At 39.1% G+C, this 17,168-nt stretch overlaps 1 protein-coding gene across 1 annotated transcript in view; it reads left to right on the top strand.

The window, feature by feature from the left end:
* Positions 1-469: 469 nt before the first annotated feature.
* KDM4C (lysine demethylase 4C) overlaps positions 470-17,168 on the top strand; it is a 380,713-nt gene continuing 364,014 nt past the window's right edge. The window contains 3 exon segments of the mRNA XM_047767661.1: positions 470-630; positions 10,185-10,360; positions 15,775-15,889. Of these exon segments, the coding sequence (XP_047623617.1) occupies positions 487-630; positions 10,185-10,360; positions 15,775-15,889 (435 nt within the window). The 5' untranslated portion in view covers positions 470-486.

The following is a 17,168-nucleotide window of genomic DNA, read 5'->3' as shown; positions in this document are numbered from 1 at the left end:
TGGTTTTTAAGTTATTAAAGGAAAGTGCGTCATGACGAGCGGAAGCACACCTGAGTGAGCTCTGTGCTGAGGATGAAACATTGTTTGTTCTCTGCTCAGCTTACACCAGGCCTTTATACAGGTGCATGGATGAGAGGGTCTGTTTCACAGGTGTACATAGGAACAACACCTTCTGTAAATTTGCAGAGTTACAAAATTCATTCTTTCTGGGAAGGTCTTTGGGGAGGAGAACCATATAATTAGGCCAGTGATTTAATGCCAGGAATAGGAGCTTGGGAGGAGGAATAACAGGAGGCAGTTTTTCTTCTCAGGAGTCCAGGGGGAGAGGAGGGAGTCTCCCTAGCAGGGTGGCGAGGGAATGCTAAGTAAGAGTTTTTGCTGGGGGAGCTCATCTGATGTTTGAGAGAAATGACCACTGACCTTGCAATGCAATAACTCAGTACTGATGACTGTGTCATCTTCTCCACAGAGACTGCACCAGCCATTATGGAGGTGGCCGAGGTGGAGAGTCCGCTTAACCCCAGCTGTAAGATCATGACCTTCAGACCCTCCATGGAGGAATTCCGAGAGTTCAACAAATACCTTGCATACATGGAGTCTAAAGGAGCCCATCGAGCGGGTCTTGCAAAGGTGATTCTCCTCAGGTCCTTTAAACCAGCAAATGATCACTTGGTCTTTCAATTATGCTCTTCGTCTTCTTAGTGTGGGAACTTGTCTCTTTCAGTGGAATATATTTGCAAAATCTTTTTTTTATTAAACAAAGAGCATTTGATTTCTTCAGAGAATAATTATCTTATTTTTCTTTCTTTCTTTCTTTTTTTGGTCTTTTCTAGGGCCACTCCTGCGGCATATGGAGGTTCCCAGGCTAGGGGTCTAATCGGAGCTGTAGCCTCTGGCCTATGCCAGAGCCACAGCAACGCAGGATCCTAGCCATGTCTGCGATCTGCACCATAGCTCACGTCAACGCCAGATCCTTAACCCACTGAGCAAGGCCAGGGATTGAACCCACAACCTCATGGTTACTAGTCGGATTCATTAACCACTGAGCCACGACGGGAACACCATCTAATTTTTCTTTTAAGTATTTATACTAGGTTATATTCTAGGGCTTTAAAATAAACCCAGAACAACCAAGGATGGCTCCCAGAAACCAGAGAGATCCATTTATGGGTTTCACAGGTATGAGAGTATTCACAGCTTTTAACAGTTGCTTATGGAGTTATTGACCTGAAGCCTATTACTCCCCTTCCACCACCTCTCTCTTCCTCTCTTCCTCCCTGCTTTCTTCCTTCCTCCCTTTCTTCCTTCCCTCCCTTCTTTTCTTTTTGCTTTCTCATTCTTTTAAAAAATATAAAAATTTTATTGAGACTTAATTCATATACCATGTAATTCATCCATTTAAAGTGTGCAATTCAGGAGTTCCCTAATGGCCTAGTGGTAAAGGATTTGGCATTGTCACTGCTGTGGCACAGGTTTGATTCCTGGCCCCAGAAACTTGTGCGTGCCTTGAGTGTGGCCAAAAAAGTGTTCAATTCAATGTTTTATTTTGGTATATTCACAGAATTTTGTGACCATCCCACTACCTAATTCTAGAACATTGTTCATTACCCCCAAAGTAAACTGTACCCATTAGCAGTCATTCTCTCCTTCCTGCTATCCCCCTGACTCTAGGCTACCACTAACCTGCTTATTTCTTAACAGATTCCTTTTCAGTTTTTTGTTCATCAGATGTGGACAGTGTGTACTCCATATCAGGCACTATGCCAGATGCTGGGTGTGTGTGGTGGGGAGGTGAGCAGACAGAACAATGTTCCTGCCCCCTTGAAGTTTACATTCTAGTGGTAGCATATTAGGGTTGTGAGATGAGGACATTTAAGCAGAGATACAAAGGATGTAAAGAAACAAAATTTGGGGACAGAAGGAATGGTAAGGCCAGAGTGCTGGAGGCTGACCTGAGCTTCATGTGTGGGAAGAGTACGAAGGTGGTCAGTGCATTTGAGTAGAAAGTAAGATGAGAGCCTTGGAAGGGTCCAGGTCTTACTAGGTTTGTCTGGCTATCATAATGCATTGGTTTTTTTCCCTAAGTTGCAGTGGGAAGCATTGACAGGCTTAAAGCAGAGGAGGGGAGGGCATGGTGGCTGTTGATTTATTCTTTATTTGTGTGATATTATTTTAAAAAGATCACACTTGTTTTTATATGAAGAGTGAATCTGAGGAGGAGGCAGAGCAGAAGCAGGGAGTTTTGTCATGGATAGTGTGGTGTGCTCAGGGTCAAGGGGTAGTCGTTAAGGTGCTGAGGACTGCATTGCAGGGTTGCCCTTATAGCCCCCAAGTTAAAGTTTTGAAAGAGAAATTGTCTATGTAGCTTATCCTTTGACCTCAACCTGAGATAAGTGTGCCTTTCTTTTTGTAATTTTAATTTTAGGTTTATTTACTTATTTATTTGGCCACGCCTATATCATGTGGAAGTTTCAGGACCAGGGATCAAATTCTTGCCACACCAGTGACAGCGTTGGATTCCCAACCTACTGAGACACCAGGGAACTCCTAGTGTGTCTTTCTATAATGGAAACGTATTTCTTTTTTTTTTTAACTTTTTTTTCTTGTTTTGCTTTTTAGGGCAGCAAACTGCGGCATATGGAAGTTCCCAGGCTAGGGGTCGAATCAGAGCTACAGCTGCTGGCCTATGCCCCAGCCACAGCAACGTGGGATCCAAATTGTGTCTGCCACTTACATCACAGCTCACAGCAATGCCAGAAGCCTAACCCAGTGAGTGAGGCCAGGGACTGAACCCCCATCCTCATGGATACTAGTCAGATTCGTTTCCTCTGAGCCACCATAGGAACTCCCGGAATGTATTTCAATTTAAAAAATTTCCTCGGAATAGGTTTTATTGTACTTGCTTTCTTTTATTATTGTTCTCAATGTTAAGTTCATAATCTGGGCTTCTGTAGACTTGTCAGCATCACCACATAAATTCCCAAGCACCAGCAGAATCTGCTCTACTGTGGCTCATCATGGGTTCTCATTGGACCCCCCCATCTCCATGGAAGGTGCAGCAGCACTGAGAGCAGACAGTAGCTGTGGAGGGAACGTCTGCAACTGCAGGGGTCAGTGTTCAAATCCTTCTCCTACACCTGGATGCAGCTGCTTTTGACCTTTGACTGTTCTGGCATCTGTCCTTTGAAGTCTGTTATTTTGTTATGTACAGTTGAAATCACTTTTAGAAAGGATTTTAAATTTGGGGATATTAAGTTGAGAGAAAGTTGATAATGGATGGGTGAGAGAGAGAGAAAAGGAAGATAAAGAGAAAACAGAGGAGTTCCCTTTGTGGCTCAGTGGGTTATGAACCTGACTAGTATCCATGAAGATGTGGTTTTGATCCCTGGCTTCACTCAGTAGGTTAAGGCTCTGGTGTTCCTGTTGTGTAGGTCACAGATGTGGCTCAGATCCCTCGTTGCTGTGGCTGTGATGTAGGCTGGCAGGTGTAGGTCCAATTCAATCCCTAGCCTGGGAGCTTCCATATGCTCCAGGTGCAGCCCTAAAAAACCAAATATATATATGTGTGTATAAACACACACACACACACACATACACACACATATATACATACACACTCACATATATATATATAGAGAGAGGGAGAGAGAGAGAGAAAAAGAGAAAGTAAAGGTTTATAGTGAATTTCTCATATGAGCTATCCTTAGTTTAACCGCTTCATTGGGTTAGTTGTTACTTTCACTTTTTTTTTTTTTGGTCTTTTTCAGGGCTGGACCCACAGTATGTGGAGGTTCCCAGGCTAGGGGTTGAATCAGAGCCACAGATGCTGGCCTACGCCACAGCCACAGCAACACAGAATCCAAGCGACATCTTTGACCTACACCAGAGCTCATGGCAATGCTGGATTGTTAACCCACTGAGCAAAGCCAGAGATTGAATCTGAAACCTCATAGTTCCAAGTCAGATTCATTTTCGCTGTGCCACAACAGGAATTCCACATTCACATTTTTGACACCTCAACACTTCTGGATTATCTTTGAGGAGAAAAATGTCATTCTTTAGTGAGAATGATATCATTTCAGAATCATTTGACATGCAGAATTTTGATTAGAAATTTATACTGAACCAGTTAGCTGGGCAGCAGGGAGTTGGGGTGACTATCCTCTTCTCAGTGCCCTGAATGCAGCTCTTTGTCCTGCTATTCTTCCTCTTTTGTTTCTTGAAAAGATATATCTTACCGTGTTCCACTGAGATTAGGGAATGTCCTGAGGTCAGGGGCATGTTCAGTAACCTTAGAAGAGGATGCGGCAACTCCCCTCACAAGGGAGCTGCAGGCACACAGAGGACACCTGTGCTGTGTTGGTGTTCCTGACAGAATGAAGTTAATGAAAACTGCAATTAGTGTTCTGAATGTTGAACAAGACACACCTGAGTCCAGACTTTTTTTTTTTTTTAAGTGAGTCTGACAAAGCTGGAGATTAATTCAATCTTGTAGTAATTTCCTTTTACATATTCTAGGAATACAGAGAACTGTTTCTTCTAGTCATTTTTTTTGCCATCTTTTACATCAAATCATGTGGATTCAATTTCACCCCCTTTCTTCTGGAAGTTGCAGCTAAGTTGGTGCAATAGATAAAATTGCACAAAATCAAATCAGATTGGAAAAATCAAAACTGGATTTGTGTTGCTGGTTTGCTTTGAGGGCTAGCCCTGGGTAACAGAGGCCTCTATGAAATTCTTTGTTAATATATCATTTAATGATCTTGATTTGAAATTCGAAGTCATTGATTGAGTAGTTTCAATAGTAGTGACTTTGGCCTCAGATTACAGTCTGTCTTGGTTGATAGCATTTTTTAGATTTATATTGTAGATTTAACTTTTTATTTCCAGAGTGAGAGGTTTGATGCCATCTCTATCTGCAAAGTACATGGTCAGGTTGGGAAAGTAAAAAGTGAGTGTTGTTAAGTAAAGACTTGTATTGTTTTTGTGGAGAAATGTAATGATGAAGGATTATAATAGAAATGGCAAAATTCTGCAGCCATAATCTGGATTTAGACTGACCTGGGCTGGAGGTTATGCACATTACAGAGCTTTGAGCCTAGAGAGTGGAGAGAGCTATGTCCACATGGTGAAGAAAGTGTAAGAAGCACTGCACTTGTTCCCCTGCTCCTTTCTCAGTTGGTCAATGGTAGTAAAAACAGCTTGTTTTAAGATAAATAGTACAAACACAGATTTTGATTGGAAAATTTTTACTGGGTATAGGGCCCAGCGTTGGGGAAATAGTAATATAAACTATGTATTTCTATTTTGATGTAATCAGAAAGGTAAATTTTAGGAGGAATGGATTTCCTTCCTTTAGATTCAGTCCTAAGTAAGTTGTGCTTCCATTTCCTATGTAAGAAAATCTGATGTGTTAACTTTTAAAATTGCAGTTCAAAAATAAGATTTTTATTAAGGCCTGAACTTACAGATTTTTTTTTTTCTTTTTAGGGCTGCACCTGTGGCGTATGGAAGTTTCCAGGCTAGGGGTCGAATCGGAGCTACAGCTGCTGGCCCACACCACAACCACAGCAACTTGGGATCCAAACCATGTCTGAGACCTACACCACAGCTCACAGCAATGCCTGATCCCCAAGCCACCGAGTGAAGCCAGGGATCGAACCCACATCCTCATAGATATTAGTCAGATTTGTTTCCACTGTACCACAACAGGAACTCCAGAACTTAACAGATTTTTAAAGTTCTGCCTGAGCATTTAAAAACTTTTTTATTTTACTGAAGTATATTTGATTTACAACATTGTGTTGGTTTCTGGTGTATAGCAAAGTAATTAGTTATGCATATATATAATGGTTTGTATTTGTTAATCCCATATTCCCAGTCTACCACCCTCCTCCCCCTGGGCAGCCACAAATCTGTTCTCTATGTCTGTGAATCCTTTTCTGTTTTATAGATAGGTTCATTTATGTCATATTTTAGATTCCACATATAAGTGATATCACATGGCATTTGTCTTCATCTTATTTCACTTAGTATGATAATATCTAGGTCCATCCATGTTGCTGCAAATGGCATTATTTCATTCTTTTTCATGGCTGAGTAGTATTCCATTGTATGTATGTACCACATCTTCTTTATCCATTCACCTGTTGTTGTACATTTAGGTTGTTTCCATGTCTTGGCTATTGTAAATATTGCTTCTGTGAACATAAGGGTGCATATATCTTTTTGAATTATAATTTCGAGCAGATATGTGCCTAGGAGTGGGATTGCTGGATCATCTGTCAATTCTATTTTTAGTTTTTTGAAGAACCTCCATACTGTTTTCCAGAGTGGCTACACTATTTACATTTTCACCAATAGTGTAGGTTGGTTTTCTTTTCTCCATACCTTCTCCAGCATTTTTTTTTTTTTTGCTTTTTAAGGCCGCTCCTGAGACATATGGAAGTTCCCAGGCTATGGGTAGAATTGGAGCTACAGCTGCCAGCCACAGCCACAGCAATGCAGGATCTGAGCTGCATCTGCAACCTACACCATAGCTCACAGCAACACTGGATCCTTAAACCCACTGAGCAAGACCAGGGATTGAACCCACATCCTCATGGATCCTAGTTGAGTTCGTTACTGCTGAGACATGATGGGAACTCCTCTAGCATTTCTTATTTGTGGATTTTAATGATGGCCATTCTGGAGTTCCCTTGTGGTGGGGAACTAGATGAAGGATCTAGCACCGTCACTGCAGTGGCTCAGGTTGCTGCTATGGCGTGGGTTTGATCCCTGGCTTGGGAATTTCCACATGCTGCAGATGCAGCCAAAACAAAAACAAAAACAAAAACATTTAAATAATGGCCATTCTGACTGGTGTGAGGTGGTACTTCACTGCAGTTTTGATCTCCCTTTCTCTAATAATTAGTGATGTTAATCATCTTTTCATGTGCCTTTCTGCCATTTATCTTCTTTGGAGAAATGCGTATTTAGGTCTTTTAGGTCTTCTGCCCATTTTTTCCCTTTTTTGATTTTTTCCCCCTTATTTCTCTTCTTTCTTTTTTCTTTCTTTCTTTCTTTCTTTTTTTTTCTTTTTGGCCATCCTATGGCATATGGAGTTCCCAGGCCAAGGATTAGATCTGAGACCCAATTTCAACCTACACTGCAGCTGTAGCAATGCCAGATCCTTAACCCACTGCGCTGGGCTAGGGGATTGAATTTATGTCCTGGCGCTGTGGAGGTGCCACCAATGCTGCTGTACCACAGTGGGAACTCCTTTGATTTTGTTTGTTTGTTATTGAGTTGTATGAGATGTTTGTGTATTTTGGAAATTAAGCCCTTGCCAGGTATGGCACATTGTTTACAAATGTTTTGTCCCAGTCCATAAGTTGTGTATTTTTGTTTAACGTTTCCTTTGCTGTGCAAAAGCTTATGTTTGTTTAGGTTCCATTTGTTTCTTTTTGCTTTTATTTTTGTTGTTTTGGGAGACTGACTTAAGAAAACATTGGTAAGTCAGAGAATCTTTTGCCTATGTTCTCTTCTAGGAATTTTATGGTGTCATATCTTATGTTTAAGCCTTTAAGCCATTTTGAGTTTATTTTTGTGTATGGCATGAGAATATGTTTTAACTTCACTGATTTATATGTGACTGTCCAACTTTCCCAGCACCACTTGCTGAAGAGACTATCTTTTCCCCATTGTATATTCTTGCTTCCTTTGTTGAAGATTAATTGGTCTTGTGGGTTTTTTTCTGGGTTCTCTATTCTGTTCCATTGATCCATATGTCTGTTTTTGTGCTAATACCATGCTGTTTTGATTACTGTAGCTTTTTTTCTGGTCTTTTTTTTGTTCGTTTTTGTTTAGGGCCACACCCGTGGCATATGGAGGTTCCCAGGGTAGGGGTCAAATCAGAGCTGTATCCATCAGCCTATGCTACAGCCATAGAAACACCGTATCTGAGCCATGTCAGCAACCTACACCACAGCTCATGACAATGCCAGATCCTTAACCCACTGAGCAAGGCCACAGATCAAACCTGCATCCTTATGGATGCTAGTCAGATTCATTGCTGCTGAGCCACCATGGGAACTCTTTCATGCAATTTTAAAATGATTTTTTTTTTCTTTTTTCTGTCTGCTCCTGTGGCATCTAAGTTCCCAGGCTAGAGGTTGAATTGTAGCTGCATCTGCAGGCCTATGCTTCTACAGTCTACACCAGAGCTTGTGGCAATTGCAGATCCTTAATAAACTGGGTAAGGCTAGGGGTTGAACCTGCATCCTCATGGACACTATACTGGGTTCTTCACCTGCTGAGCCACAATGGGAACTCCAGGACTTGTTTTTTTACATTCTCTTTCTGATATTTCATTGTTAGTGTAAAGAAATACAACTGATTTCTGTATGTTAATCTTGTATCCTACTTCTTTGCTGAATTTGTTTGTCAGTCCTAGAAGTTTTTGTGTGGAGTCTTTGGGGTTTTCTGTATATAGTATCATGTCATTTGCATATAATGACAATTTTTCCTCTTTTTCCAATTTGAATACCTTTTATTTCTTTTTCTTTGCTGATTGCTGTGGTGAACACTTCATTTTTAAAAATTTTTTTATTTTTGCTTTTTAGGGCTGCACCCTTGGCATATGGAGGTTCCCAGGCTAGGGGTCTAATTGGAGCTACAGCTGCTGGCCCACGTCACAGCCACAGCGGTGCCTGATCCAAGCTGCGTCTACAACCTGCATCACAGCTCATGGCATTGCTGGATCCTTAACCCACTGAACGAGGCCATGGATTGAACCTGAAACATCATGGTTCCTAATTGGATTCATTTCTGCTGAACCACGATGGTAACTCCTGTTGTAGTGAATACTTTAATCAAAGTAAATGAACACATGCACAAAATTTAAATTCACATTTTTGTAAATTTATTATACTCCCTTAACTTTAGAAAATTTACTAAAAATTTCTCTGGGGGGGCATAATAACAACTGCCTTGTTTTTCACAACACAGAAAATATTTTACTCTAAGTATGATGCTGATTTTAATTGTAGATATTCTTATTTCTTAACAGGGTCCTGAATAAATAAGTTTTTTATTTTTTTGGAATACTCACATTACTTTCTTTCAAAAATTTTAATTTTTTTTTTTTTTTTTTGCCTTTTATGGCTGCACTTGCAGCATATGGAAGTTTCCAGGCTAAGGGTTGAATTGGAGCTATAGCTGCCAGCCTACACCACAGACACAGCAGCTTGGGATTTGAGCTGTGTCTGCCACCTACATCACAGCTCACTGCAAGGCTGGATCCTTAACTCACTGAGTGAGGCCAGGGATTGAACCCATGTCCTCATTATCACTGAGCCACGATGGGAACTCTACTCACATTTATTTCTGATGAAGAAAAAGTATTTATAACACTCTTAAGTACTACCCTCTCCTCCTTTCAATATGTGATAAAGACAGTGTAGTATGTTTATCCATATCCATTTGGTATGATTGTCCACAGTCTTTTAAAGCATGAAGTATGTGTTTTTAATAGCATCTAGTATGATTGTCTCTGTTGTCCTTTTAAACTAACATACCTTAGAGAAACAAGACAGGAGTAGTTATAGGCAAAAACTGAATCAGTGGTTCCCCATCACTCCAGAAAAGTTGGTTGTTAAACATTTACTAGCATACCACACTGATTTGCCATATTGTGTGAGAGGTATTTAAAGAAACACTATTTACTAAACCAGTACTTATTTTTCCCATATTAATATAAATAGCATTTGACCTTAAGGAAGTCATTTTACTTCTAGGTGTCTCTCAATTTTACCTTTAAAATAGAGAGATTAAGAATTCCCTGGTGGCTCAGCAGGTTAAGGATCTGGCATTGCCACTACTGTGGCTTGGGTTGCTGCTGTGGTGCGGGTTCGATTTCTAGCTGGGGAACTTCCACATTGCTGTGGGTGCAGCCAAAAAGGGAAAAAAAGTAGGTTAACAGCATCAACCAGAAGCTAAATTAATGAAGGGGCAGTATTTGGTATAGTGAGTACTTAGCCAATTTTGGAGAATACAAGCATTTCCTTTATTGTGAATCTTCACAGTTCTTTTACACATTTGTCATAGAAATGCTGGGAAATTCTTCATTTGTATTCTGTTGGAATATTAAAGCTAAATAACTACCTGGGATATTTTCCAAATAATATTTTATTATTTTACTTTAGGTGATTCCTCCTAAGGAGTGGAAGCCAAGGCAGTGCTATGATGACATTGACAATTTGCTTATTCCAGCACCGATTCAGCAGATGGTCACAGGACAGTCAGGATTGTTTACTCAGTACAACATCCAGAAAAAAGCCATGACAGTGAAGGAGTTCAGGCAGCTGGCCAACAGTGGCAAGTGAGTAGATTCAGTTTGCTATTTTTACTTCTTTCAAAGGTATAGGTGAAGATGGTAAGAAATGACATAGACAGAGAAGTTTGTGGTGAAAAAACAGTAGTCTTCTGCACAATCTCTTTCAGTCCTCCTTTAATTATTTCTGTTTTCTGTTTTTCAGGTGGTTGCCTGCCTACTTACATTTAGTTTACTACTAGGGAAATTGTTTCTCATTTTATCATCTCATTCATAGTGCCTATAAATGGGTTTTCTTCTATTTTTTAGTTGCCATAAATTTTTGTTTCTGTGCATGATTCATCTTTGTTAGGCAAATTTTCTTCTGTGTGTAATAGTGTTTAAGTCTTAAATGATAAATTATATATATTAGGGAGTTCCCATTGTGGCTCAGTGGTAATGAACCTGACTAGTATCTATGAGAACTTGGGTTTGATCCCTGGCCCCACTCAGTGGGTTAAAGATCTGGTGTTGCTGAGAGCTGTGGTGTATGTTGCAGACACAGCTCAGATCTGGCATTGCCTTGGCTGTGGTGTAGGCCGACCACTACAGCTCTGACGACCCCTACCCTTGTAACTTCCATATGCCGAGGGTACGGCCCTAAAAAGACAAAAAAAAAATTGCATATATTAGAAGATGAATACTTAAATCCTCAAATGACTTGAAGGGCCACCATTGTTATATTGTACTAGTCACCTGTTGCTGTTTAACAAATCACCCCATTCCTAGTATCTTAAATCAATAAACATTTAATACCTCAGTTTCTGAATATCAGGAATCTGGGAGTGGTTAGCTGGGTGGCTGTGGCTCAGGGTCTCACATGATGTCACAGTTAAGTTGGCTGGGGCTGTTATCACCTGCAGGCTTCACTGTGACTGGGAGATTTTCTTCTGAGATTGCTCCCCTTGTGTAGCTGTTGGGTGGAGTATTGAATTCCTTGCTGCATGAGCTACTCCTCATGTTGTGGCAGCTGGCTTCTTCCACAAGTTATCCAAGAGTTACCAAGGTGGAGGCCACAGTGTCTTCATGACCTTTTTCTTAACTGTCATTTCTGGCTTATTCAATTTGTTATAAGCTAAGTGCACCTCATACTTAAGAGGAGGAGAATGAAGTTGTTCATCATGAGAGGAGGAGTATTAAAGAATTTGTGGATATATTTAGACAGAATCATAGTTATGACTATTATTGTTATCCCCTTCCCCCTTTAAAAAAATTTGTTTTGGTGGTTAAGATGTTAGATCATGATCCCTTCGTGGCTCAGTGGAAATGAATCTGAGTAGCATCCATGAGGATGCACGTTCCATCCCTAGTCTTGTTCAGTGGGTTAAGGATCCGACGTTGCCATGAGCTGCGGTGTAGGCTGCAGACACCGCTCAGATCCCATGTTGCTGTGGCTGTGGTGTAGGCCAGCAGTTATAGCTCAGATTTGACCCCTAGCCCGGGAACCTCCATATGCTACGGGTGTGGCCCTAAAAAGACAAAGAAAAAAAATGTTAGAGCAAAATATTAATCTGGGAAAAAAAATTCCCTCAAAAACCAACCAACCAATCATCCAGATGAAAAAACATCATCATCTCAATTCTCTGCATGGGTGTACATGAGATTAAGTCCTTTGGATTAATTTAGTTGATATCTTTCTTTAAAAAAATTATATTTGATGCAGACTAGTACATTTAGAATGGACATACAGTAATGTCCTGCTATATAGCACAGGGAATTATATCCAGTCTCCTGGAATAGACCAGATTGGAAAACAGTATTAGAAATATATATATATATATATATATATATATATATATATATATCTGAGTCACTCTCTAGCAAAAATTGGTACAACATGGTAAATCAACTATACTTTCATAAAAAATTATATTTGTATAGGAAGTACTTGATGGTACTTGAAGAATCTTTTTTCCTGTGATGTTCCTATTATGGAGCATTCTGGCCAATCCACAGGAATTAAATGTTTTATATTTAATTTGGGTCCCTTTTGATTTTTTTTTTGGGGGGGGGTAAGTATTAGTAAAGCCTCATTGTTTCATATCTCATTAAGTGAGAATGTGAGACTCTTCCTGAAGGGAGCCATTCAGGTGACATTGTCTGTTTTGTGTACTACCGTGGACCCAGTGCCTGGTGCAGCATCTGGGACATGGTAGGTGCTATATCAGTATCTGTTGTGTCATGAAGCTACAATATACTTGAAGTGGTAAAAATTATTAAATAGATTGTAAAGATTTACTTATTAATAGAATGTACATTTCTCAATATTCTGAAATTTAAAGATAATTTTAAAAATAGTTGACTCTTTTTTTTACTTACAAAATATAACTTCTGTGAGAAATTGTCCGGGAGTTCTTGTTGTGTGGCTCAGTGGAAATGAATCTGACTAGTATCCATGAGGATGCAGGTTCAATCCCTGGCCTTGCTCAGTGGGTTAAGGATCTGGCATTGCTGTGAGCTGTGATGTAGGTCACAGACACAGCTTGGATCTTTTGTTGCTGTGGCTGGCAGCTGCAGCTCCAATTCGACCCCTACCCCGGGAACTTTCATACGCCATGGGCATGGCCCTAAAAAGACAAAAAAAAAAAAAAAGAAATCGTCGGAAAGGTTATTTCCAGACTAAATTTTATTTCTTTCAAAGTTAATTTTGAGTTGGATTAATTTATCTTTTGCGTTGGATTAATTTCACTGTAAGTGTTGTATGTTTCCTTTGTGCCAGTTTCATATGAAAATTTATTTCAAATGCCAGTGAAATGAGTTTTTAAACCTCAAGCCAAGGCCCTACTTGTTCACTCCCAACTACACTAAGATCACGTGGTCTTCATAATGGGTATGGAATGGTCCTAAGATGGGACTAATTTACATGGGAGGTGGGAAGCATCCTTCTGGTCTTTCTGTTCATCTCTTCTTCTTTAATACATGCCCTTGCATAGGTACACAGTACATAATGTGCTTGGTATAAACAGTAAAGAGGATAACATGCTCATTTGGTTAATATCACAGCTTAGTCCAAAGAACATCTGGAGATCTCCAACATGTACCCCTATTATAAAAGTTCGTGGCAGTGAGTAACACACTGTCTTGCATCACTTACATTACTGGTCTGTAATTTGTTTTAGGCATAGAGCTAAGTGCTTTACAATTACCTGATGCAGTTCTCACGACCGCTCAGTTATTATTATCCCTATCTTACAGATGAATAGTTGAGATCCAGAGAGATTCAGTCCCCTCCCCACAGTTATGTGTGTAGCTTATAAATGACAAAGCCTGGATTGAAACCCAGGTAGTCTTATCCTGGAGTTCCATCTCTTAACAACTGTGCTATAGTAAATGAAAGGTTCTGGGTAAAAAGGCGTGGTTGCATCAGTTTTGAGCAAGCTGAAGCTGGATTTGTGAAATATTTATAATTGTTTTATAGTTCTTTAGGGATGGACTCTGTAGCCAGGTTTCATTAGAATCAGGTACCAACTGAGTGAACTGGTCACTTTCTCCAAGTTTAGTGTCAGTGTTTGTTTCAAATATTAAAAGATTTTATAATTTAACCTCAGTAGCCAAAGTGAACTATAGCTTTCTCTCCTAGAGTTATGAGTTGTTAAAAATTGACCCTGAGTGAGTATATAGTGATAGATGCTTTAGGTCTTCTCATAGTGAAAGGCAATTTAGGGCTTTAATTTCCAAAATATAAGAAGTTTTTTTAGAAGTCATAATAAGTAGCATCTTTGCTACCTTTTTTTCATCACCTGACTCTGACCTCTGGCTTGTTTAGCTTGTGCCTGGAAATTCTTATTACTACTGGAACCCTCTGATCATACTCAAGTCATGTAGTGATTCTGACAGATTCTGACATACACATTCTCTTTATTTTTGGCTGCCCTGTGAGATCCTAGTGTTTTGGTTAAATCTGAAAATTATTCTGTATTTCAGACGCAGTTGTTAAATTAAGTTGTTTGGTATTCTTCCTTACTGCTTAGATAACCAGTTTGGCATCCCCAGGTAGTAGATGTAAATATTGATTTTTCTGTAATTATTCAATCTAAAATGTCCAAGTAGGCTTTATAGGGATTGCTACTCCTGCTAACAGCTTTTTCATTATGTTTATTGCATTGTTTTCTGTTTGCTGGCTTTTTTTTCCCCTGTGGAATCATTTTTTTTTTTTTGGTGATTATAATACAGGATTATTATTTAAAATCTACATAGTACAGAAGAGTAGGTACCTTTCTATAATTCCTATGTGGGACAGAACCATTAGTATTAATAATTTGGTGTATATTTCTTTCTGGCCATTTAATATGTAGTTATAGATCTTTTTTACATATATAGGATCATAGTGTATTCACTATTCTATAATCTGCTTTATTCACTGTGGAATGATTTTAATATCAGTATATAGAAAGACCTATCTTATTTTGTGTCTTTCTTTTTTTTCTTTTTAGGGCTGCACCTTCAGTATAGAGAAGTTCCCAGGCTGGGGGGCGAATTTGAGCTACAGCTGCTGGCCTACACCACAGCCATGGTGATGTGGGATCTGAACCATGTCTGCGATCTACACCACAGCTCATGGCAACACCGGTTCCTTAACCCACTGAGCGAGGCCAGGGATCAAACCCACATCCTCATGGATACTAGTTGGGTTCTTAACCGTTGAGCTGCAATGGGAACTCCTTTTTTGTGTTCTTTTATTTAACTTAGTTCTAGTTGCTGGACATAAGCTTGAGGTTTCATTTAATGCTGCAGCAACATTTTACACTTCTTTGTTGTTGGGATGAATTTCTAGGATTAGGTTTTAGGGCCAAAGGGCCAACACCGTTTTTAAGGGTGTTGATATGTGTTGAAAAATTATACTCTGGTTATCAGTTTATGCTCCAGCTGTGTAAGAGAGGTGTTATTCTTTATTACAGGTTATATAGTAATCATTTGTCGATCTAATAACTGTACAATATCTTATTTTAGTTTTACTTTGTAGTATTTTTAGTGAGATTGTCCTTTGTCAATTTTTCTGTAGAAAATTACAAGAAATTGTAAGAAAATTACATGTGATGTATGTAATTACAGATTACGTATATTCTATGCTTTGTGTTTTATATTTGAATCTCTAAAATTTCTTGTTATAGTATAATTGGTTAAAGATTGTAGAAAATATTTCAAAAGCTAAAATAATGAATTTTAACTAAGTTTCTGCTTATTGTTGATACTTTCATGAAAATATTTTTGTTTTTAGTCAAAAAATGAGTTTTTCATACAGTTATTTAATAAAATGATAATTCATAAATACATTTGTATATTTACTTGTTAGATTTGACACCGTGAGCTGTTGCAGTATTTTCATTTTGGTAGGATTTTGTTTAGAGAGTGATTTAAATCAAATGGGGGGGAATCTTACAATTATCTTAATGGTTTGTGCTTTTTTTATCTACCTTTTCTAGATATTGTACTCCAAGATACTTGGATTATGAAGATTTGGAGCGCAAGTACTGGAAGAACTTAACCTTTGTGGCACCCATCTATGGTGCAGACATTAATGGGAGCATATACGATGAGGTATGTTTCTGTTATACTGGGTTTGTAAAACATCATTTCATGTTACTATTTTTGTTACCATTTTAGGTGCTTGAGAAGTTGTCATTTGTTGTTTTGTGTAACCTGTAATTCCTCACAGCACGGGAGGAAATACAGACATGTCAGTATGATTTCTGTTGCTATTTTCCAGATTGAAACAATTGTACACATGTCTGAGGCTGTTCAACAGTAGTATAGTTTGTGGTTATCTGGTCAATTTTAAATTACATTCAAAAATTTTAAAAGCAGGAGTTCCCATCAAGGTTCAGTGGTTAGCGAATCTGACTAGCATCTGACACAGGTTTGATCCCTGGCCTTGCTCAGTGGGTTAAGGATCTGGTGTTGCCCTGAGCTGTGGTATAGGTTGCAGACTCCGCTTGGATCTGGTGTTGCTGTGGCTGTGGTGTAGACTGGCAGCTGCAGCTCTGATTGGAGCCCTGGCCTGGGAACCTCCATATGCCAAGGGAGCAGCCCTAGAAATAGCAAAAAAAAAAAAAAAAATGTTTAAAAGCAAAGGACATTATAAAAAACTTGGAAAACAGGAAATGCTACCATCTTAAGGCAAAAGTAGTATTTTAATATGTGTTCTTCTTGTAGTTTTCCTGTAATCATTTAAACAAATTATATTAAAGGTACTTACATTCTCCCCCCCAACAAATTGTGAGAATTTTTTCTTTTTCAAACAGTGCCTATTATTATAGTTTTTCCAGTTACTTTTCATGAGAATGTAATCCAGTTGATATAATCTAATCCTTTTGCCTCCCCAATTGTAAACCTTGTTTTTAAATCTTTTCTTTTGGAAACTTTTTTGTTTTTTTAGTTAAATTTTTTTTTATGGCTATACCCTTGACATATGGAAGTTCTCAGGCCAGGGAATGAATCTGAACAATGGCTGTGACCTATGCCACAGCTGTGGTAATGCCAGATCCTTAACCCACTGTGCTGGGCCAGGGATTGAACCTGTGCCACCACAGAGACAACAGTGCATCCTAACCTGCTGCACCATAGTTGGAGCTCCTCCTTTTTTGAAACCTTTTATTCCCTTTTCCATTGTTTTATTTTGAAAAATTTCTTGCCTACCAAAAGGCTGAAGTAATGTAGTGAACACCTGGACACCTTTACATAGATTCCCCAGTTGTTAATATTTGCCATAGTTGCTTTGTGTTCTTCTATCGTCTTGTCTTTGTCTGTCTTTGTACTGTAACATTTAAAAGTAAGTTGCAAACATCATGGCAGTTCACCATTAATTATTTCAGCATGT

Source organism: Phacochoerus africanus, chromosome 2 (genome assembly GCF_016906955.1).
Source record: "Phacochoerus africanus isolate WHEZ1 chromosome 2, ROS_Pafr_v1, whole genome shotgun sequence".
NCBI classification, from domain to species: Eukaryota; Metazoa; Chordata; class Mammalia; order Artiodactyla; family Suidae; genus Phacochoerus; species Phacochoerus africanus.
The sequence above is the reverse complement of the archived record's forward strand: the minus strand, read 5'-3'. Positions and strand labels throughout refer to the sequence as shown.